The sequence below is a fragment of the Lepisosteus platostomus genome, chromosome 20 (genome assembly GCF_059453375.1).
Source record: "Lepisosteus platostomus isolate fLepPlt1 chromosome 20, fLepPlt1.hap1, whole genome shotgun sequence".
Taxonomy (NCBI): domain Eukaryota; kingdom Metazoa; phylum Chordata; class Actinopteri; order Semionotiformes; family Lepisosteidae; genus Lepisosteus; species Lepisosteus platostomus.
Genome location: NC_142630.1, coordinates 9,095,438 through 9,121,326, shown reverse-complemented (window position 1 = coordinate 9,121,326; position 25,889 = coordinate 9,095,438). Strand labels below are relative to the sequence as shown.

The 25,889-nt window shown below is 37.7% G+C and overlaps 1 protein-coding gene across 1 annotated transcript; it reads right to left on the bottom strand.

Annotated features, from left to right (window-relative positions):
• Positions 1 to 100: 100 nt before the first annotated feature.
• cmtm4 (CKLF-like MARVEL transmembrane domain containing 4) lies at positions 101 to 22,857 on the bottom strand. The gene is made up of 4 exons (XM_088614165.1): positions 21,815 to 22,857; positions 12,581 to 12,757; positions 6,576 to 6,674; positions 101 to 3,743 (listed from the first exon to the last, which is right to left on the bottom strand). Exons 1-4 carry the CDS (start codon positions 21,998 to 22,000, stop codon positions 3,579 to 3,581), a joined length of 627 nt encoding a protein of 208 aa, XP_088470291.1. The 5' UTR covers positions 22,001 to 22,857; the 3' UTR covers positions 101 to 3,578.
• Positions 22,858 to 25,889: the final 3,032 nt, after the last annotated feature.

Genomic DNA, 25,889 nt, shown 5'->3' with positions numbered 1-25,889 from the left:
GAATTATGCATAAATACCACAGCTGATCTGTACGTGAGAAAAGTGAGCTCTTGTAAAGTACACAGAAATTAAGCATTAAATAAGCAGTGCAAAAAGAAAATACAATGGCAGATCAGTTTATTGAAAGAGAATGTTTTATCACAATTTAATAACCAGTGATTAATGTCAATAGAAGTACACGATTCTATAAATACAAAAATACAGATTTGTCAGACAGAGAAAAAGAAATCAGTACCAGTTTAATACTTAACATAAAAAATTACATCCCATGTTAAATTGAGGGAAGATTATGTATGATGTTCAAGATATTATCTAAAATCCTAAACCCAGACATTTAAATAAAAATTGTATCAATACATTTTCTTCATGGTTTATATTTTAACTGAGTCTACTACAGACATTTCAGCATGAATCCTAAAGCACCAATTAGGTTTTCTGCAATAAATGCTGGTAATGAGGTTCCTTAATTAGGAGGCAGAAATCAAATCCTGTATGTGAAAGTAATACATGCATTTTTAAGTTATCTGAACCTTCAAAAGGAATTGGAACTGTTTTGCCTCAAATCTTGGCATCGTCTTAGAAAGCACTGCAATTACTGTAAAACAATAAATGAATAGATGCAAGGCTGCCCTTAGTTTTGAAAAATCATATCCTGATGTATTTCAGGATAATTAATGTTAAGCTTTAAAGCAGATTTAAAATATATTTAAAATAATTGATACAGTTGTATGCAGCAAACAAATCCTTCATTGATTAATAGTATTTCTATACAAACAAGAAGTACCTCATATGTCTGTTAAAACACTGCTCATGAAATGTCTCCTTCATAACCGATCCTAAATTGACTTCAGCAGCCAACCAGTTTATTAGCTGGCTTCAGAATTTCTCTTCCCGTTTTCAGCAAAGAGTCCTTCCACATGATTTTCTGTATGACATGTATGAGAATGTGGAGTTTAACTAACCAAGGCTCACTTCACTATTGTTTCGTACAACGTTAACACTGTAACCATTCCAAGAATTTATGCTAATTTACGTGCCATTTCTTCTATTAGACAGCATTTTGTACTGAACATTAAACATTATAACAGAAGAGAAATTTAGTTTTGATTTAAATATAGAGAACCCTGTGCTTGTATTATATTTGCTGCTTAGAACCATAGTAGACAATTTACCGCCTTCAGAGGTAATAGAACTTCAGATTTGGTCTGCTGTATTCCTAAAGCGATATAATTTAATAAAATAAATACATTTTATAACAAGATACTGAATTTAAATAGTGTTAATAACATGCTGTACTTTTAGTTGTCAGTTCAATTTGGTACCAACTCCCCTAGTGCTATAGCCTGTAGTTTTTAAGGCACCTAAGGTGAAGCAAGAGACGTCTCTGGAATCCTTCAAGAATGCTTCCATAAAAAAGTATGAAAAAAAGACTTAATATTTGTGTTATACAGAGAGCAATAAATACACATCAGCTAGAGCTAATTGGGGACTCTTCTCCCTTATTACATTCCAGATATACAAATAATCAAAATAAAAAAAAAACTTACCAAAAATATCTTACCATAAAGCTGGTATTACTGGATATTGAAAAGAAAAAAAACAATACAATTTAAAAAAAATATCAGTACAAACAAGAGCACACAACTTATTATTACAAGTGTTTCCTAAATTTGTCCAGAAAAGGAATTGAGTATTGACATTTCATTTGAGTGAATGCTTATAACCATTCCATTTAATTATTTTAATGAATGCACTGTCAAATCACCTGCTAAACTATTAATAACATTTTACATTTTAAATTGTGCTTGGATTAATGAAAGACTTTGGATGTAAATTTTACATCAATAATTTGCTTTGAACACCCAAATACAAAATACCCAATCACCAAGTAGAAAATAAGAATTGTTCTTTAATACACCCCCAAAACATCCATATTCCACAATATTCTAAAAAGCTATCTGGGATTGATTCATTAATAGCCATCACCTAAAAATGGTTTCCAAATCTCATCCTAGAGGAACACTTTCTTTTCTGCCTTTTGTACTAGTCAAGTTCTTAATCATTATCTAATTAATTTCTATTTGGGGAATATTTGTGAAAGTGCCTACAGCTACAAGCCTGTACCAATTTCTAAGTTTCAGAACTACCCTCATTTAGGTGTGCTGCCTGACGTGTAACCAATTTGTAGCTCTGCATTTAGAAACAACGTTTATTGTAGCTTAACAGTGTCATTCTCACCTGAGTCTGTGAATCATTAATTGATCATCTAGTAAAAAAACGATATGAGCAGAAATAATAGCAGGAAAATTGAGGACAGACTGTGTAAAGTTCTGTTTGCTGAAGTTGCTGGAAACAACACCCTTGAAGTAGGGTATCTGTCACAATCAGGACTGACCAAAGAAAACAAGAAACAAATTAGCAAAGGAGATTTAGAGCTCAACTGGAATGAGTACAAGCAGAGCTGGTGTTCAACCAGGACCAGGGCTGGGAACCACATCTAAGAATAGCAATAGTTCTCCGTTCAATCACAACTACAATGTGTAATGGTCTACTATAAAATACATGTTATAGGTCACTGTGAGTGTAATTTTAGAGTGAAAATTATAATTATAAGAACTGAACGGGGAATGTTTGTGCTGTAAAGTAGACATTTTGTCTTGTTTGGAAAAGGCACCTGATTGGACCAATGGACATCCTATAATTAATGGCATGGTCTTGCAGTTTCATCTAATATAAGGCATCTGTCATACCTTTCTCCTTAAATTCTTTTTCACCAAGCAGAAAATAGTTTACTAGCTCCTCCTGGAGCATCCTGAGACACTGGATCAGTGCCATTTTTTTAAAGACTGGTATGTACAGCACACATTTTCATAGTACCATTTTGCTCTTGCATCACAATAAGGTACCAAGAGACTCAATCAAATGACTGAATCAAATTCAATGATTTTCTTTAACATCACAGTTCTTTTTCTACCGGATAAGTCTTCTTCTCTTGGGAAACTGATTAAGACCACATTTTGAGAATATCTATTCAAGAGAAACATTCTGCTGTTGTTACTAAAAGTATCTTAAGGCATAATTTTTAAACTGTCAAATCAACTGCAATAAAAGCATATTTATAAAAAGAAACTTTTGTAGTTCCATTTTAAAAATTGGACAGGGATATTCAGTTCAGCTATAAAATACATATTCATTACAGCATCCTGTACATGTGTGTACGTGCTCTTCTTCAAACATGTGAAGGAGAATAATGTATAAAAAGAATCTGGCCCAGGCAGCAATGCCTTTGAACAGTAACGAAGCAAGATATATTAAAGCAGCACTGAAAAAACAGCAACATCCAAATATGTATAATTAAACTGATGCATTCCCAAGATTTCCTTCATAAAGATGTTTGTTTTTTTACCAAAACGGCAAAACAATATAGTTCCTCGAGAGATTTTTTTTCTTCTTTTCATTCAAACACACTGGTGATCTCAGACGGGTCTCCTTTTCAGACAGAGAGGCCCGCGGAGCGATGGCAGAGCTAGACACTCTCTGTTCACCCCCCCGGGCCCACCTCGGGTTCGGGAGTCCCATCACTGGATCTCCGGCTGGGTCTCCATCTCCCCGCGGGACGCTGTCCGAGCACGTGTGTACTCACTGGTCTGCACGGCGCCGGCCCGAACATCCCTGAGGCGCCATCGCTTTACAGCAAGGAAGGTGTTGTAGGCGTAGACAGCTGTTGCAAGGAACCCAAATATCTAGGGAAAGTAGCACAGTAATTACAGAATTGTTTCATCTCTACTGTTTAATTCTTTAGATTTTGCCAGGAATGATAAATAGGAGCCAAGGAGGTAAAAGACAAGGACGATATTCCACTGGCAATTAAGCTCTCATAATAATAATTCCTTACATTTATATAGTGCTTTGCAGGACACCCCACTCAAAGCACTTTACAGGTAATGGGGACTCCCCTCCACCACCAGTGTGTAGCCCCCACCTGGATGATGCGTCAGCAAACAAATTGCACCAGTACACTCATCGCACACCAGCTATCAATGGGGAGGAGAACAGAGTAATGAAGCCAATTCACAGAATGAAAAATATTAGGAGGCCATGAAAGACCAGGAGGAAACTTGGCCAGGTAACACTTTTCATGAAAAGCCCTAGGATTTTTAAAGACCACAGAGCACCTCAGTTTAACGTCTCATCTGAAGGACAGCGCTTTTTTTTACAGTACAGTGGTCACTGTACTGGGGCATTAGGACCCACATAGCCCGCAGGGTGAGCACACCCAACTGGTCCCACTAACGCCTCTTCCAGCAGCAACCTCAACTTTCCCATCCAGGTACTGGCCAGGCTCACACCCGCTGAGCTTCAGTGAATTGCCAGTTGTGAGCTGCAGAGTGATATTGCTGTTGGCTGGATGTCCAGACTACTTAGTAATCCAAGCACTGCATCTGAGTGCATACATCTTGAAAGGACTGAAGTTAAGAAAACACAGATGATCAAAGACATCCTTACAAAGACAAATTAATGCTATGACAGGCTTTTTTACAAGAGAAATTCACATGAAAGGTGTGTTTATAGTCTGTTTTATTATTTTCTCATTAAAGGATAATTTTAAAAGTATAACCAACAGACAAATTAAAGTGTCCTTTTTTTAAAAGCTTCTACAGCTTCACTTGCAGGTTTTACACATACCAAATGTGAGTTTTACAATATGTATGGAAGAGATTTGCTGCCATCAAGGAAAAACATATTTCATGCACTATCTGGTTATGAGAAAATTATCTCATAGTTAGCAATGATAGCAATGATTATTTGAGTGCATGGACAACCTATATTACATTGTGCAATGACAGCAATGATAGCTTGGCTGGAACTGAGGGTTTAGTGTTTGTGACTGTGTCCAGTGCTGCAGAATGTACACAGACAGACTTTCCACTAGGGTTCAGGCATAATGAAATGCTGCAATTTGTACCTAATGCGAACACAATCATAACCACGAGGACAGTTGAACTTATTCTCAAACATAATGGGTGTCAATCCGACTAACAATGGAATCAATTCCACTGCTTTAAATTGAACGCCATCTAATGATAATTCCACAAAATTATTGTGATGATTGTGCTATGGTGTGATTATCACATAAAGTATCTGAGAATGTAATATCCCTTAATAACAATTTCTCAATTATGAGATAGCACATTTTTTCTTGATAGCAGCAATGCGCTTCCCTAGAAGTGTATAATATAGGTCACTTGCAGGTTTTTGTAAGTAAAATGGAATATTTGTAAGCACAGTGATCAATTAGAAAACTTGTGCTTAGAAAACATTATTTTCTAATACCGAGTCCACTAATTTTGTTACCCCATAACTAAATGATGTATGTTGATTCCTTGCGGCAGATCTGAATGGAAAATATTACTTAAAAAAAGAAATAAACCTTGTAGTTCCATTCCCCTACCAAAACCTGCATATCTGATAAAAACTGCATTAGAACTAGACACAGCAGGAGGAATGCTTTAAAGTTCTCCAAGTTAATGGGAGCTTTCAAGCACAAAAATTCCAGTCTGTTACACTTCAGTGTCCTGCTGAGAACATCTGTATAATAAACAACTCAGCACAAATTCTGGCAAAACTAAAGAACACCCAGTATCAAACAAATAAAGCTTCTGCTAACTCTGGGAAAAAGAAAAAAATAACAACAGCAGCAATAAAGTAATTGGATAATTTATAGCTTGATAAAAAATTACATCAGCAGATTATACAGATTTGTATTTGTTTACAGATTTTATTCTATACGGGCAACTTCAGTAGTCATCAGTTCCCAGTGTCTTTAACATACTTTGTTTTCACGAATGCTTAATTCAGGCATATTTTAATATTTAAAAAAAAATTAATGGAAGGAGCTCAACTGACGTTATATTCCAATCACATACTGTACAGCTGTTAGTAATACAGCTTCTTACACACAAGAGGGCAGTATTTACACTTGGACATGATTTTTTATTACACTACTATGTTTTGCATTTCAGTTTTAGGAGTTACTAAGATTTATGAAGAGTTTAGTTCCACAAATGTTGCTGTTAGATTTGATTCTTAGTTATTTTTCATTATGTTTCTGTTTAAAGCTAATAAAGGGTACCTTATTAGTATGAAGGAGTTTTAAATTAATCATTGGAAATAAACCTTTACCTCAGCACTTGCTTTTTCTTATGACAAATCTATTCAAAACTTGCAAAAAAGAAAACATCTGCCATGGTACCTATGATATATTTTGTAAATGTGCATAGAGTTTTGTTCCGCCTTTAGGAGATACAACATACTTCCTCTTGAGAAGAGATAGCCTTTGACTGAAAACTGCTATATGAAACACCAGCAAGAGGTTTTCTTTATTCCTGTGTACCGGTGGACTAATTCCTGTGAATTAGTAACAGAGCTTTCAACAGACAGCTGTTGAACTCCAAAGCTACTGCATAGGTTAATACTTGATCGTTCTAAAAGGTCAGCAAGTTCAGAATTCCAGGACCTTGTTGTTCTGGCGACAGGGTCTTTACAGGAAGATAAAAGAATGAATTCCTTCTCACCACTGCTGCGATCTCGGCACCGGTCTTGTGATTCAATGCCGCAAGGACTATTGATGCCAGGAAGAAGAAAAATGTACTGGCTCCAGTGTTCACCAGGTCCTGCAAAGAAACACATAAGTTAACAATTGCTGATCATCCTACATTATACACAAGGGTAATAAAGTTTCTTTATTCTTTCCTAAAAAATACCTACTTACTTTTTTTTAGCATTATCTAAACACATCAGGTGGCTCATGATTTGAAAGGCTCTTGTTTGGAGTGAAGGTTGTGCTCTATATTGCAGATTACACCATGACCCAACCATCTCTCGGATTTCTAAAGCAGAGGTGCACAATGCTTCAAGCCCAACCAGGGCTGGGTGACCAAAGTCAGTAACCGTGCCCTGCTGTGACCTTCGGTCTGCCTACTAGCCTGCAGTGTTGTAAATAAGGGGTCAACCTCTCTTCCAGATGATGAGGTCTGTTTGAAAAATATCAGATGGCTCTCACAGTGACTGGTTTGGAGGAATGCATACAAAGCCCTCGTCTTTCCCATCATCATATGAGGGGTACTGTATATTGGTAAATGCCCACTGATTGACAGCTAGGAGTAAGATATAATAAAAAAATGACTGGCTATTCAAAAATAGCTTGTCTATTCTACAAACATTTAAAAAATTGGTATCGCCAGTATTCTCCAAATCACCTATTTGTTGTTTTTTTTGTCCAGTAACAAAATTTCTTTTAAAGTAGATATTATTCAATCTTTATCAGTACCTTAATATGGTATCAGCATTTCAGGAAAAATATTAATTGATTCACTGCAATTCATATGACCGCAGATAAGTGACCTTTTCAAGGCCCTTACACGTTCACTCCTACAGTAGGATACTTTTTATTCCATAAGACTGAAAAAGTCCAGCTGACAACCATGTTAGCTTTGCATTTGACATCTTTTCCTTCTCTCATGAGAGGGACTGGTGAATGTGGTGTAAGGGCAGGGGGCAGGCGTGGCACTGCATTGAGCTGTAGTCTCCACCGAGTCCGAGGGAAGAGCTTAGAGTAAAGTTCTGTTTCAGCAAATACTGTACCAGCAAAAGAAAAGTCAATCCTCTGTCCAAGAAGAAAAACTACACCAATGCCAAGCGTGCTCAGCTAAGCCAGTGTAAATCGAATAAGCAGCAGGTGAGACTGTCTTGTTAACACACAGGCAATCTTGGCTACAACAGCGCATTTCCCAACAGGTTATTTACAGTTCTGCTGCCATAATCTCTGCAATGGCAGTGCCTTCTTTCTCTCCTTTTCCTAAGCGCCTTTAAAATTTAATTATGTCTGGACTTTCATCTGAGGGGGAGGGAAAAAAAATAAAAGAAACCATAAAGCAACATAACCCAACCCTGCTTAACACTTGTATTTAAAAACCCCTTAATTCTACAGTTTTTACAGGAAAATTAAATCATGACATTCACTGTAATTATAAACAATATGTTACAAAAAGACCTTTAAAGACCTTTGGCACTGAGCATTGATGAAACCTTCTGATTAAATACAAAACTAACTAGGCAATAAGGATTAATGCATGACTTGGGTAATCATCATGTGATTGGAGCCATAATGCAAGTCATTGCTTATACTGTCTCACATGACACCCCACCCCACTTTGCTAATATTCCCCCCAACACAGGGCTTTTCAGATCAGTTACCTTATGCTGTGGCTGCAGAAAAGCTATACAGAATTGTTGAAAAGACATCCAAGGGAGACCTACAATAACGTATCTCGTAACTCTCAGGTATTTGAACATTCCTTTGTGCGTGTGTGTGATTTTACAAAGCAAAGGAAAAAAAACTGCACATCCATCATGCGAAACCAGTAAAACCTCAAATGCACAATGCTCCCCAAGATATCTGTTGTTTATTCAGGCTTTAATTAATTTAGAGAAGTATGCCAGTCGGAAATGAAAAGGCCATATACGCCAATTAAAAAGTCAATACAGCTCTCACAGGATTTACAGTATTGTTCCTCATTAATATTCACTTTTGTTTTGGTCACCCCTAACAGAAGGAAGATGAACATCTGATTTATGAAATTACCTGCTGGTGTAAAAGCTCCAGGGAGCTCTCCTTCCAGCACTAAGTATTCCTGCAACACATCTGTACTATACACTCAGTATGCAGATCAATATTCTGAAAAGCCATTCAACCATCAATGCAACCCACGTGCTTTCAGGGTATGTACCTGTTTAAAGAGAATAATAAAAAGTAATAAAATGGTATTATAACAGGTCTTTTTAAGGATGCCTCAGATTTTCCACTACATCTATGAAGTAGAAACAAAACTGCATATATGTCAGTTTTTATCTTGTATTCCACATCTTACTTATGCTAGCTTTTGACTGTATTGTATAGTCATAAATATGTAACAAATTAAGATATATGTATATAACAAATATTGCAAAACGCCACTCTTATAGTGTATGTCTTAAGATTAGCCATTTGTGCATGCTGGAGATCCTAACTACCTTGCCATAAAGTAATGGAATCACTACAACGTCCCTCCACTATGAATGAAACGGTTCAGCTGCAGTCTGGAATAGAACCTGCAGGCTCCGTGGTTGGCTTGTTGGGTATTACAGAATTCTTTGGCTTCTCCCAATAAAAATTGAAAAGAAGGATGGTAAAATGCAAAATTTAATTTGAGTAATGCAACGAGTCAGTCACAACCAGAAAATGTAAATATAAACATCCAAGAGCAAACTTGCAGAACCCTTTGAAAATGCCTTTTTAAGGGATCACTGAAACGTTTCACCGTCATTTTTTTTAATCTACATATTTTGTTTCACAAGACGACTGGGAACAGGAAACCCCCAGCTTCTGCAAAAAAACTTTAAATGGCAATGGAGAACTTCGTGGGAAGGTCAAAATATTTACACAACCACACTGCTATTAATTCTCATCTCCATGGAATTTATCTGAAGAAAAAACACTGGAACATGAATATTTGATACTTTCCTAATTCTGTGTTGAAGCACGTGTAAATGAAAGCTTAACACTGTGCCTTGATTTCGTCTGATGTCGTTTATTGGAGGGAAGATCATTTAATGCTAATGCTCCCTACCATTTAATTACAGACTAACTCTGATTTCCCCTTGAGGATATAATAAGCAATAGGAAGAGGGATTTACTCAACAACACAAATCTGCAGGGGTTTTATGATGAATTACAAGGAATCCCAAGCACACGGTAAAAACACCATAGCTTATGTGATGCCGCAAAAGCAAGCTGGTCCGGTGTGTTTTGCTAAACTCCACATCTGTTACAGCTATTAGGATGCACTTGGCATGCAAGCTAGTCTCCAGATCTAGAAATTCTGAGAACTAGAAAATCCTTGTCAACATTTAACCCAGAACATTTTATAAATGCACCTCCAAAAACTGCTCCGTGCCCTTTATAATGTTAGACTTTATTCTATATTTTTTGATTAATCAGAGAAGCTTGCACGTCACTAGAACCCATCAGTGCTGTTAGTGAGTGTGCCTGACAAGATAAACATCTTGTCCAGTAACTGGAGCATGTGGGTTGAAACACATCTCACATGACCGAGTAAGTTAGAACTGGAACTCTTGGGAATCTTTCATGTTTTCTTTCATTATAGTCTTGGTACAATATTTCCATATCTACCACACGTACTTGGAAAGACATTAAAATCAACATCTAATAAGGACACAAAAGACACCCAATTATTTTGTGCAAAATATTATTATGTGCAAGGCTCCATACAAACAATATCCTCCATAACAGTTATTAGGTGCTAACCTTTGATGTTCATGCAGTAGACACTGACTTCTTCAAGGTCACTTACCTCTGAAATAAAAACAGGACCATTCATTTGTGTGGACAAAGACATGCAGAAATGTTAACTGCTACTTATTATAGCATCTGAGCACCATGCTCCTGCAAGACAGGGATCTTGGGGACAAGGCTGGTGTGTCTACAGATTTTCACTCCAGGTGAGCTCTTAATAACCTGAACCAGCTCACTATTGGCTTAGTAGGTCCAGTTTAATAGCTTCTCACAGCTCTTCAGATACTGGTGCTATAAGCAGATCTGGAAAATCTGCTCTAGAAGGACGAGGACTGGGGTACCCTGATGTAGGATAACAAAGATGAAAAAATTAACTACCTCTATGAATGTGCTAAAGAGGGTACTTTTAGCAACAACTCCATTTGCACAGACAGAAATAAAATAAGTAATGCCATTAAAATATGATGTTATTCAAAAACCTTTAGAAGGATGAAATGTCTTCTAGCCCAATTTTTATTCTTAATTAAATCCATGTAACACGTATAAATGTTTCTTTCTAATCAAACCAAAATAAAAACTTTTCATGCTGAAGAAGGGAATTTTATTTTTTCTGCCAAAAATAACAGAAATACTCATTCACATGATACCATATGACATACACTTTTGCTTTTTTTTACATTTAGAATGGCTGTTTTTTTTTGTTAAAGGCCTAGCTGATCTAGAAATGCCAGCTGTGTGATGCTGACGCACTGGATCACAACACTGCGACTATAAAAGCTGCAAGCGCACACGGGGGGAATGAGGAGGGGCAGGGAGACTCCCTAAACTACTGCCTTCAAGCCGCTCATCTTTTAATACAGCACACTACTGTGAAAGAGACTCAGTGCCAAATGGAGAAGCGCAATGTGCCTCATTTACAGGACCTTCAAAGCTCAGAAAGCAACAGGGGTCCCTCTATTGTGCTTGGTGTGAGCCAAGAGAACCCTGGCTGACTAATCCTTAAGGGCACTTGGCCAAATGTGTGCCACCACTTGGGGAATCCTGATGACATTATCTGGGCTCAAACGCACAACATCGGGTTGCCAAAACTCAACTGCAGTAGGCCAAGTGCCTCAATTGGTTCAGGCACTTAGGGACCCCTTGATAAGCATCCCTACTACAACCCCACTAGAGGAGTTACTGGAATTACAAAACACTTCACCAACGTGCAATAACCGCACCAGAAAAGTACTTCAAGACAACTTGAAATGAGGAGCCCCTCTCGGTTTTCACTGAAAGTGCAGCGTCATGTATAAATTCTGTATAAATAATGCAGAGACAGGCTTCTGTGCTCAACCCAGCAAGTTTAAAGCCTAAAGACATAAACACAATCAGAAAGTCTTCAAATGAGTTATCCAGACAGAAAAAAAGAGAGTTCCTTTCCAGAACAAATGAAAAGTTATACTTAGCATTCTCTGGCCCTGGAACAGAACTTTGCCAAGCAGCAGCAGTATCTATTTGTTAAAAAGCTTAAAAGCCATTGTTTATCTTAACTTCAGCCCAACCACAGGCTATAACATTTAACTTCTGTAACGAACCGTGGCAGCAATATTTTCAATTTTCCCTACAAAGCAAAAAAAATATACAGGATATTAATGAGAACGTTTACTTGGGAGCCTTCACAGCGCAGATCTTCAGGATAAAAATAAAATGGGTTAGTGAAAAAAAGGTTCAGACCACAAAGAAAAAACGTTCGCTGGACTTCGCATTGTAAGGCTTTTCTTAGATTAACAGCAAGTTGCAAAAAAGTTCTTCGTTCAAGTTACACAGACATAATACATTATATTAAATATATATTAATAAACAATACATTATTTTTATATTTAAAATAAGATATCTCTACATAAATCTAGTAAATTGGAATTGCCATGTTCTGTAGAAAAACTAGAAAATTCATGAGACTCACAGTTGATTTGAAATTGCATTACTAATTAAAACTGGTTTGGTCTCCAAACCAAGGCATACTATCATTGGTCTTCTGTTGTTCTCCGTTATTAACATTGATATTGCATGATTGTTTTTTTTATGAAGATATTTACCAATATAAACACGAAATAATTTAAGAAAATGCATAGTTTTCACTCTTTCCCCATGCCTGACTTAAAAATAATGTTAATCACAGCTCAGCACCTCTCATATACAAGTTTTACTTCTTTATCAAACCACAGATATGAAAGAATGTCTTACTGTGAGGTTCCAGTTGATGTGGGGTACTTTAGTGTGGAGGTTGAGGCTGAAGATCAGGAGCAGGACTCCTGTGACCACAAAGGCACTACAGCTGACAAACTCAAAGAAGTACACCCCACCACATGGCAAGCACATCATGATGGTTTCTATGCAGATAAATCCAATCAGTGCCAAAATCTAAAGGAAGAAGAAAGAGGAAGAGTTAAAAATATAACTATTGTTGAGCTTTCTTCACACTTTTACTCATAGAACAGTGCTGGTATGATCAACTGCTTAAGAAAGCACACTGTATACAATGAAATTACTTCAGTGATTTGATTTTATCTGCTGTAAACTCCATTCACAGTGTTCAAAACCTGCACCGACCAGTCCTTCCTGCATACACATGGGTTCCAAAAAGGTCATATCAATAAAAGAATCATCTTAATAGAAGCTGGAAAATTAACTTTTTGAAATGTATAATTCTGCAGTAGGATCATTGGGGATACTACGTAAATAACACTCTCGCCATGGCCATTGATAAGATTGAAGGTTTCCATCCATGATCCGTGCCTCTTAAGAACTGCAAGATTCCAAGACAACTCAGCAAGGCAATGTTAATGTTCACTAACATTAAAACAAAAAAAAATGAATTTAGTTATGAGCAGAACTACTAATGTAATCACTGAATTAATGGCTCATATTAAAATCTTGTAAAGCTTTTTAGCTAATGGGGTTTGCTGACAGCTTTATCATTTCTGTACTGTGCAAATTTAAACCATCCTAACACAAACACGACTGTCTGAATGCCACGTTGGCTGAGGAAGACCGGGGCAGAGAAAATGAATTGGCAGGACTTGTCACCAACACTGGCAAGGAGCCACAAGACACACTGAATTCTCCTTCCTATTTCTCCACAGCATGTTTAATTTGCTGTTTTTGCTTGACAGATATCTATACCAGATGCTCCTGTTCACAGCTCTGACATGAGCACAAGGTCAGCTGACATCTTAACAGTCAGGAGACCGCCCACTCAAAGGTGACACTGCCAGACAACTGTTTCAACTGCACACTGACATGCTTTTTTAATAGATTCATGTCCTATATAAGCTGCCTAGTACACTACTGATTGATAGTGGCTCACTACTTTTATTTTACATAAGCAATTATGAACTTACAAAACTAATTACATAGAGCGAAAATGTGCTTTCATGTGCAAAAGAGTCACAAGACTTTACTGCTTTGAACTGAAACTACAGACCGGTTAGACCACTTTGTTCTACTACAGTGTTTAGCAATGCAAATTGGATTTATTGTATTATAACAAAGAGGCTTTTAAAAAATTCTTATGAGGTGCTTAGATTGTAAAGAGGATATTCCCCTTTGTAACACTACCCAAGTAAGCAAATGTACATTTGTTCATTGAAATGTAACCTATACAGAACAAAGAGCACTTTACTAGTGAAAAAAGCTTAATTTCATGTGTTACTCTTCTGAGAAGATATAAGAACCTATTACATTATAAGTCTTGCACATCTTAATTAGCAAAATCACAAAAGACTGCAAACCCTGCAACATTCATATATTATATTGCAATATATTAGATATATTGCGATTTCTAGCAGTGTTCCAGGATTGCTTAAAAAAAAAACTTCTTCAAGTGGTACTTCTGTCAGAATCGAAGGACACATTTACTGCACAGTGTAGAAGATCCCTATCTTGGGATTTTTAGGGTTAACCAAAAATGTAGCAGATTTTCCAGACTTCCTCCCAAAAACTAGAGCTGAACGTTTTTTCTCTATCTCCTGACAATTAGTATATTTACAGCATTAATTTGTGCTGGATCAACCCAAATTTCAGATTTGAATGACTTTCTTGTGCAATACATGATTAAAATGTCATTTTAAAAAAATGATGTGCATTTAAATACACATAAAAATGTCAAACAAGAAGCAGAGACTGACCTGATAGCAAAAGAAATGGCCATTTTTTTCATTTGATCTTAAATGAATAATCAATTATATGTTTTCTACATTATTTTTTAGAAAAACCCACAAAGCATGAAATGGTATCTGTTCAATTCTATTTATTTAAAAAAAGGCCATGAAGACTCAAATTCATCTACAAACCAGATTCCTATTGAGGTCTTACATGACTGCAAATCATGCATTGCTGTCCTGCATACATAAATTAATTTTCAGTAAGTTTCCTCCTATTGAATAGTGTTCCAAAGCATAAATCTATTGACAACAGTTACTTTCCAAAACAAGGAGGGGGAAAGAAACTGTAACTAGTGCATCACACTTTGCTTTACTAACCAAAGCAAAGTGTCTTTGGAGTTTGAAGTGAGAGGAAAAATTATAGATTTTGGAGACGTTGAGAAGTAACATGGTAGATAAACTAGTTAGACAAAACAACACACTTTAGAAATAAAAGGAGATCCTGCTGTGGAAATCTACATTGAAGGCTAATTCCCTATATTACAGCATGGCCGAACAGTATGTATACTGCATAGAGTAAAAGACAGAATTCCAAGTGAAATATGATAATGAAGTTTTGACTCCTTCCTATTTCTCTTGTAGTACACAAGGAAATATATTAAAGCTACATACCCCAGTTAAACGATTAATGCTAAATATCCCATTTCTCCCAAGAGTGCATTTCAAAATAGGGCTTTTGAAATGTTTGTGAGTAATTCAAACATGCCTAATATCAGAAGGTGTTTGCACCTTCGGATTATCTCCATTCCTGTAATAACCAATCACTTGGTTTTTGGTTATTGGGAATAAGCAGACAAAACTGAGCACACTTCTCTAAGAATAAACCACTTTAACTGCATAATTGTGTTCTGTTTGTCTGGATCAATGAAAGAGAAGCAGTTGCTACATTTAAGGAGTAGAAAGCCAATTTATAACTTCCAGTTGGCATAAATCTGCAGAGTAATAAACGCTCAAGAGAAAACATCTGCAGTATTACTTAAGAAGTCAGCAGCATTAAAAGCATTTTATTTCCTGCTCCAGCAACATGTATTCTTTTAAACCTCCATCCATCCAATTTCTAACCACTTCATACCATTCAGGGTCTCATGGGAGCTAGGGGATACACCTTGGATGGGACACCAGCACACGGCAGGGCACACACAGACACACACACACACTCACACCAGGGCCAGTACTCCAAGAAACCAATCAAGTTACCACTATGTCTTTGGTCTGTGGATAGAAACCAGAGCACCGGGAGAAAACCACATGGATTCAGGAAGAATATTAAAACGCCACACAGATAGCACCCCAGGTCCCCAGTGCTGGGAGGCAGTAATGCTAACCAGTGCTCCACTGTGCCACCCTCTTTTAAACCTCTTCATTATAATAACTGGGACGGCTGAATACAGATTTATCTGACAGGTTAAAATGTATTGAACAGTCAGATACATTGTTTTTCTGTAAGCTTTATTACACACCTAGCTTTATTAAATTAGGTTTGGTGTACTGCGACTATAGTAGTTGCACATGGGAAGTCACTTCCAAATATATCTGTTGCAGTTATAAGAATGTACGGAGTGTACATTACAATGTTTACGGAGTGCAGTGTGATATACTTTATACTTTATTATGGTGTTAGTTTTCCACATATAACAAAGTGTGAAAAACAACTAGCAGTACGTGGTGATCTGGGAAATATATGTTTGGAAACTAAAAAGGTGGACAAACACTCAAAAAGCGTATAAACCATTGCTCTAAACCTCAGAGAACAGATACAAACAAACTGTTTTATCAGTCTGAATTACGAATTATTTCCACTCAGCACATACTGAGCTACTCTAAGAATGAAAACAGGAGGGAGTTCAGAAAAGACATGGAAAATGCTGAGTTATCACTTTCAGAGGACAGCAAGTAAGAAGAAATATTATCAAGACTTCTGTATTGTGTTTCCTCTGCATCTGCTTTTGTTTTTCACAAACACATATATATAGACTATTTGTTATTTGGAGATTATCCAATTGAGATTAATGCTGAAACATATTCAGTTAAATCCAAATTTATTTTTCAGTGGGGGGAGTTCTGGAATGTTTTATTAAACACAAAATATAGACCAATTCTAATACCAAGAGTGACCTATCAACTTTGCACCATAAAATAAAACCTAATTTGATGTATAATGCTGTTTCTTCAGATGTTCCCTGCTCAGAATTAACTGGAAGCACTAATTCAAAACACTGGCTGAAATATCCCTACTTTTATCAGACAAAGAGAACAAGCACTGCATCTAAATGACCTAGATTAAAGTGGAAAAATAAATAAATGTTAGCAATCTAAGATGGTGTGTCTCTGCTCCATACTCCCCCTTTTCCACACAGTACTAGTGAATCTAAATAAAATCAGTTACAAACATCAACCATTTACAGTATATGCAATATATCAATTAACTATCTCAGAATTTTAATGTTTTGGTTGATTTGACTAATTCTACTAATTGTATTGCAGAGAAAGAAACCTTTTCAAAAACACAGTTATTTAACATTTAACAAATTTATTGGATAAATGTCTAACATGCATTTTAGACCTTTCAGGCTTGTTGAAAAAAAATACTTTTACAGTCTAACTTAATAACAGCCACAGAATCCTAACAAGAGAAAGAAAACAAGGAAGTCAAAATGAGCAAAATCTTAAAGCACTGTAGGACAATGAAAGGTTGAGTCCTGTCTAAACCGCTATCCAAAATCTCTTGTTCACATCAGTAATTGAAAAAAAAACGTAAATTGTAACAATTTTTCAGATTTCTAGCTTCCCTGTAATTGTTTTTAAAAGATTTGGCAATCTGCCTTTCTACAGTTTAGTTTCCCCTTTTGCAGATAACATCCTACTAACAAGTAACTGCTCTGTCAGAGGCAACAGCCATTTTTAAGTGCAGAAAAACAAAATTAGAACTACAAAACCATGAAAAGGAGCCTAAATTAAAGCCTTTCTCGAAACATGTTTGTGTTTATTACAAGTTATACAAAGCAGCCATTTACCATGTGTTTAACAATGACATCAGACCACATGACAATGTAACCACTGTGTGGTTGGCATGTCTGTCCCTACATCAGGGGTCACAACAGGGTCCTTCACTAGAATCATGAACATCTCTAGTCGATAACCTGTCCCAAACATGCAAGGAGAATGCTCTGAATTCAGCTGAACCTGGTGTATGGTTTCCAGGCAGTGGTTGCCTGCTGTCCGAGGTGATCTCCGAGAAGCCCAACATCATATCAACCTTTGGATAAAAACAAAGATTTACGAGCTTTCTGATTAAAAAAAAGAATCTGGCTTATCCAGAGACTCGGTAGCTGATAACAATCTTTTACCTTCTGCTTTGTACACAGGTGCATACCTGTAGTGCAGCTGTCCTGGTATTGTGCAGCCCCAATACATTTAAACAAAAGGAATATGCTATTCTGACAGTTAAACCATAGAAAGTACTACAATAGACTAGACACTTGATTGCTAGGTTTCCACTTGTTGTACAGGAATTGTCCTCAGATAAGCAACACTATTTTCTGTATAATGGGAAAAAAATATTACTGATTTACAGGCGACACCTGAAAGAGGGAGAGATAGCTCGTAAACACCCTAATATTAAATTAACTGTATTAATTTAATATTAAGGTCAATTCCCATTTAAGTCAATAAGTTGTTTCAGTTTCTACATGGATACATTTAAAAGTGCATCCCTGAGCCCGACATCAGGGACATCAGTTACTGATTATTTTACTTTGGAACCTACTTGCACTTTAGCATTTTAGTTTTATTTAGCCCCCTGTTTAGTTTTCCTTAGTCTTTTTCTTGCTTTTCCCACTCCACACTGTTTCTTCTTGTTTAAAACAGAGTGTGAGCCAGAGTGTGGAGTTCAGACAGTTCTTTCATGAGACACGAAGATTTTGTCAAAGCTATTTCCTTTCTGAGTAAACCTGGCAGAGCCGCCTCAGTGCAAACTGGTATTTTCCTTTGTTTTCATCCTCTTAGACATCTGTTTTAGGTGTACCGCCCTAAACCCACATCCAAACATCTCTTCGGGATTTTTTTGTATACAAAACCACCAAGCATGGAACACAAAACACACTTGGGTTCACAGTAAAGACAGCTTTGTGTACTTAAATAAAACCCTCTAACCGTCAATGACAAGCAAATTGCTTGTTCATACGACAAAATAACATTTATATGCCTCTAACAAAACTGAAAAGATAAAAATAAAGGATCTTGCAGGAAAATACAAAATGAACTATTTTCAACGCCAAAAAACATCTATTTACTAATGGCAGCATACTTCATAGTATTCAAATCCTGCCTTCTATCATTTAAGCACTTGAACACACAAATGTTTTCTGAACTGAGGCATTCTTGCAAACTATTTTTTGCAAAGACATCTAAGCCCCTAAAAAGAGGCATGCTTGTATGAAAGTTCCCCTACATTTACATTCGGCTAATTTCGCAGAAAAATATTCATTATTACAATGAATAGTATTTACTGGAGTTAAAACGTTTTCAATAAGGGAATGTAAATAACATGAAATGGCTGTCCATCTTGCACTTAATTTATCTTTATATATTCATTTTTATAGAGTGAAATAAAGATTGAGATGGTGGCGCAGTTGTTAGCATTGCTGTCTTGCAGTGCTGGGGCCCTGAGTTGAGTTCCCTGAGCTGCTGCCTGCAGGGAGTTTGAATTTCTTGCCGTATCCGCCTTCCTCCCAAGGTGCAAAAACAACTAGCAGTTTAACTGGCTAATGGGAAAAACTGGCCATGGTGTGAGTGCGTATTTGTGTCTGTGTGTGCCCTGTGATTGCCTGGCACCACATCCAGAGTGTATCCTGCCTGGTGCCAGCTGCCTGCCAGGATTGGCTCTGGCTCTTCCGCAATCCTGTACTGAAACGGATGGTGAAATGTTTCTGTCAATAATGTTTCGTATAAAACTGTCTTCAAGTATAACAATGTAATTAAGTTCCTGCTAATATTAATAATAATAATAATAATAATAATAATAATAATAATAATAATAATAATATAATTTGTCATCCAGTAAAATATGTCATTTGGCAAAAGATAAAGTAATAAAGCATCGCTCAGCTTAATTATGATAACATAAGATCACATGACAATGTAACCACTGTCTAGTCAGCATGCACACCAAATTCATTTTATCTCATGCAAAAAAAAGCATGACTTTTTTCATGAAACTCTAGGCATTGTTAACCTCATTTGAGAAAAGATCAAAAGGAGCTCTTCACTTACTCATCCAGACAGACACTGGATGTCATTTATTTGACCACCAATGGCATCCTGAAGCATTAGCCAGTCAGATCTGTCCACCACTCAAATACTTCACGCTCCACATAATCTCACCCTATGGACCAGATACTGATAAGTGCCGGAGCCTTGATGACACTGTAGTAATGAGAACTGGCCAAAATACCCCCAAATCCAATCAGAAAGGCACCTGACCCATGTTCAAATGTGCAAACTCTAAACGGTTTGGTGATGTAACAAAAAACATTCTCTTCAGCCACTGAACTCCATTCTGCCAAAATACAAATGGAAAACAGAGCAGGCACACCCCGTTATTTCTCTGTGCCTGTTGCATTCCTGGGATTACTGCACTTCCAGCTGTGGCCAATGGGAAATGGTAAACGAACTTCAGATTATATCTGCTAGTCAGAGGAAAACGCTCTCCTTCACAAATGTTCCCAGAAACGAACATCATCTCTGCAGCTCTAGTGAGCTGAAAAGAGACAAAAACAACATGTACAGTAAACGCCGTGCAGCAACCTGGAATTTTCAAGGCAGGTATTATGGTGCTGAATACACTTGTATTACCAAGTGTGCTTTTCAAAACCCTTCTAAACCGACACATGATTCCTTCTATTTTTGGGCATTTTTGCTTCCCTGGGTCAGATGTTTAAAGTTTTGTGGGTTAAAATGCCCAATTAGGAGCTATGAATATATTTCATTGTTTATGCAGTCTGTGAGAAGAGATAACAAGTGCCCCAGTTTACATTTGCACCGAAAAGCAAAATGTACGAGCACAAGAGAATCAAGTACAACCGTGCTTTAAAAACGTTTGTGGCAAAAAATTAGCAGAAAAACATTAACCATACAGCTGTTTGCTGCTGGTACTTAAAGCTTCGAACACTGCCAAGTTTAAAGACCAGTATATACTGTATTTTTTATTTTTTTTATTACAATTGCTAGTACCGTAAAATGAAAAGGCGGTGAAATAGATCATATCGGGTTTTTTTTTTTTGGGGGGGGAGGTTTTTGCTGTTATTTTTCCATTGAAATGAGTTAATAATTTATCATGAGGTTTGATAGGGGGAGCTACGTCAGTGTGTTGAAAAGGAACATGGTTAATTACACACCACAAAGTAAAAAAAAATCAACGCTTCGCCCGCAGAGCCTTCTTCAGGTGTATGATTTACACGAGATGAAAATGCAGCAGCCTTTATCAAAGACGACTTGCACTCGGTTTCTGAACTGTGTGTTAATATGTACAGAATGCTGTATTATTTTCATATGCATTGACAGAGGCGTCAGCTGTATTAATACCGATATCCTTGTAGTAGTTGTGATGTTCAACCTGAAGACAGATGAGTCATGTGCACTTGTCACGTTAGTTCCTCCTCTCCGAAGCCTGTTGCTCCAAAGAAGCGCTTTGATTCACGATGAGCAGAAAGAAGTTTAGACGCTCATTGAACATTTTAGGCAATCTGCTATCCAAATTGCTTTCTTTGCTCCCCCCCGGTTTGGTGAACTATAATCCCTGTTTAACAACACATTTGAAAAGTGATAAATTTGAGAAGGAACGGAATAATAGACAAGATATTACATTAGGACAAAGAACTCGTGTCCACTTACATCTGCCTTAGGTCATACTGCATTAAACACGAACTATCGTTATATTTAAGATTGCACCACCCATTTTCTACCTGAAACATATTTAAGTGGCTTTTACTACACTCCTAGATTGCTTATGAATTCCGGATTCATACGAGAATGAAAGGAAAACAGCTCATAATCAAGGCACAGAGATGTCTTTCATGGGCATAATTCTAAACAGCCTGAATAATTAAAGCAAGCAACTGAGAACCCAGTAGGCTTTAAAGTATTTCAGTGCTCATCTGGGACTGCCACAAAACGAATTAATTTAAATTACGATTAAGAATCCAATGCAAATCCACCTCAGCCTCTCCGTCTCTGTGTATGCACGTCCGGCACTTACCACTTCTATGAGTTTTAAAATGCCAAAATTTGTTTTCAGATAGTCTACGTCACATCTCAATCCCCCAAGACCGTGTCTTGGATGGACGGGCTCAGTGGTCGGCTGATATGGGCTACTAGCCCCCGAAATCATTGATGTGTTCGAGGCCTCGCCATCAAACCCATCCGCCTCCTCGCTAATCCGCATGTTTTCAAGTCTTCTGCGGTCGAGATGGCAGGTTTGTTAGTGCGGTATCGCCTTTAAGGAAGTCTTCGGAGAATATGCAGTATCTGCAGCGTTTCAACAATTCCCAAGTGTTCCAGTACCGTACAGAGCGAAAATAAGAAGTATAGGTATTTTGCAAAGGCTCCACGGCAGACAGATTTTGTGCATCAACACATCCAGAATAGTGTTAAAGAATCCCCATCACAAATGTCCTTCAGTTGCCTTTTTTGTCAAACAAAAACACAAAGATTTAAAACTGACCATTAAACGAATCACACTTGTAGAATCGAAGTATTTTAGCTAGTTAGAAAGCTTGTTCTCCAGTACGGATACAGTGGATCGCTTCTTCACCTATTCATTCTTATGCAAGCTGCCGAAAAGCGAGTTTTTTTTACTTGTTATATTCCTTCATGTGGGTGAGACGTCGTTTTCGCTGATGTCTCGTTTTTTGAAGGGGGACTGTACTCCACTTAGAAATTAAACTGCAAATCGCAATGTTGTTAACCCAGATGTCAGCCTGTCCACACTCCGCCCTGCGAACTACGCGCTTTCTTCCCAGTGAAAGGAATATTTAAACAAAGTCCTGAAAAATTGCTTCCAAAAAACAGCGAAAATTCCAGCAAAGTCCCAGCCTGCAGTCTCGTTTTCTCTTCCCCGAAAATTAAAGGGATTCGGGAGGCGGTCTTTGCACTTTTCCTTTTGTTTTCAGAATTAAAAAGGAATATTTCTTTACTAGTTGCTCATTAAATAGTGAAAGAATAACCATCTACTCAACCCTTTCTTCTTTCAAGCCTAGCTCTGAGCAGAGCGGCGGGCGCAGTCTGTGTTAGGCTCAGTGACGTGCTACACAGGTGTGCACTAGTGACGCTTAGGCAGGTATCCTCCCTTTAAACTGAATGTGCACCCCATTGGGAAATCACCCCTTTTCACGTAGGACAATTGAATACATTTTAAAATCACTTTACCTTACTTCCGAACTATTCAAGTTGGTACATTTCCGTCCTTACGGTAGCCTATGCTAAAAAACAAAATCTAAAAGTTTGATGCCTTTATGGTGACCACATGCATTGCAGACGAACTCACCATGAAGTATAATTCACTTTGATTGGAATTTTACATTTGTTTTCACCTGGTGCGTTTCTTCGCTTTCTTAGATATTAATGGTTATATAAAATAGTGTTTATATTTACAAGCCGGCGTTTTAAGAATTTACTGTGGTCTTTGTCTAAAAACGGGGACTATTTAGCAAAGGGAGTCCGTGTTCTCGGAGCACCCTCTATCTGCAGGCTGGCATTGGTTACCGCATGACACTTCAGACACTCATTCGCCGAAGAGAAGCGCCGGAACATAATGGTTCATTCTTATTATTTATGAAAAGTGTTTTCCACACAAGGTGTACCATGATATGTATTTAGTTGGCAAAACGCTTAGAGTTTGTAAGACGCTCCTTTAGTGTGTGTTCTTGGCCAGTTAGCAGAGGTGAACTGTGGAAAACGTTTGCATAAAACTAGAGAGTTGGGTTCATTTGCCATATGAACACTAGGTCTTTTAATCCACGACACAACAGACAACACAATACACACTGAGCACAGTACGTTAAAAAACAGTAAGGACAGTCCCAGCCCACCAACAATTAACAACGGGTAATACAGAAAAATAAACACAGAACAATAAGTACGTGGTAATCAAGTGAAAGTGGAGAGGGCAGAGGTGCCTTGAATTCACGACAGTGAGCTGTAAGTGATGCACACTGTCGTAGGATCTGTTAACCCCAGTAAAATTAAGTATTTTTCACTTCATGGCAGACCTGGTGTGGAACCCACTTTTCATAAACAATAAGGATCAAACAACCCCCTCAAAAAAGCATTGCTTATATTAATGTACACTACTAGGCTATGCTTACTCTAGGGGACTTTAATATACACATTGACTAAAGGTCTTCCAGTCTGGCTAAAGACTTCCCTTCTCTACTGGGATGCTTTGATCTTACTCAGTTTGTTTGTACCCCTACACATAACAAAAGACACACCCCAGGTTTAATCATTGCAAATGTCTTTTGTCTCCCAACATTCTTCCCCTAAACTAGGCCTCTCTGACCACTTAGCTATTCTCTTCAATCTGGAATTACCTGTTTCTAACACTTCCCCCTCACGCTCTGTAAACTTCCGCAACTGGCGATAAGTTTATCAGTCAAGGTTGGCAAATTCTGTCCTTTCCTCCTTATCTCGTTTCTCTTCCTCTGACCCTCTAGAGGACAAAATACAGTGACTTAATAGCGCTATTTTATCTACCCTTGACACCTTTTCTCCTTTAAAAACTCGAACCATCTCCTTCTCTCGCCCTGCTCCCTGGTACAACGACCATCTGAAATCTATGAAGGCAGTTTCCCGCAAACTTGAGCGCAGGTGCGGTCTTTGTGGCCTAAATGTACATTATCAGGCTTGGAGAGATTACTTGTCTGAATACAAGGTTACAATAGAGTCCACTAGATCCACCTATTTCTCTCACATCATTTCTCCAACACCATAACAACCCCAGACATCTTTTCTCCACCATTAACAGTTTGCTCAAGCCAAACTGCCCCACCAGATTACCTGCCTCATCGCAACTTTGCAACACATTCTTAGATTTCTTTAGCCCCAAGATCAACAACATCCGGCATCACATTCTCTCCACTACACATATAAATTCCGTACGTCCTCCTTCCTTATCCAACTTTTCTGGTTCCCTTCTCTCTAACTTCTCTCTTCTTGACTCAGCATCCCTCAATAAACTAGTTACACACACAAAACCCACCACATCTATTTTAGATCCCATTCCCACCCCTTTATTTCAGTCCTGTTTCTCTTCTCTCTGTCCCACTGTCCTCAATATTCTAAATTAATCCTTGAGGACCTGCATACCAACGGTCCTCAAAACCGCTGCCGTTACCCCAGTGCCAAAAAAGCCTAACATGGCTCTGGACAATCCAAACAATTTGCGCCATTTTACAGTATAGTGTCCCCGTCGCTATACTGGGGCGTTAAGGACTCAGACTGCAGGGAGAGTACCCCCTACTGATCCCACTAACACCTCTTCCAGCTGCAACCTTCATTCCTTCATTTTTCCTATCCAGGTACTGACCAGGCTCACACCTTCTTAGCTTCAATGGGTTACCAGCTGTGGGTTGCAGGGTGATATGGCTTCTGACGATAAACAAATTGTGCTTCCTACAGTACATACTTACAGCCTGTGATGTTCACAATTGATCCCCTCTTGACCAATCAGTATAACGAATTTACCTGTTTCATGTCTGTTCAGTTAAGTAAATGCACCTGCTGCAAAACTTATTGCCATTTCTGCATAACTTTGTTGCAGTTTAAAGTGATGTTATTTTCTAATGCTCAGTATACTCTGTGTTCTTATGTATTGTGGAAAAGATGGCTCAGAAAACAATCACTACAGCAGGCGTTACCTACTGTTTCTACCAGCTCTTACCCTTAAGTCACACATTTCTAAAAACTATTTCGTTCTGATTAAGTAGGTGATTTCATAATTTAGGGATCATTTGTGGCTGAAATCCAAGTGTCCTTCAGCTTTCATGGGCAGGGTTCTCACATTGAACATATTACATGCGTAATTCAGCAACTTAACGTGTTCACACACTTTAGAAAAGGTAACCTACAAAACTCAGTGAATGCATAAGACCGCTCCAGGCTCAAAGCTGCATTCCCTTGCTGTAGTGTTGGAAGCAAAAAAGTCAACCTGCTTCCCAGAAACAAAATTTATGCCAAAACAAATTTTAGTGTAGTGTACTGTTAGTACACCAAGTCGATACTGAACATTTACCAGGATATGTGAAGTACAAGGAACTACATTATGAAAAGCTTCA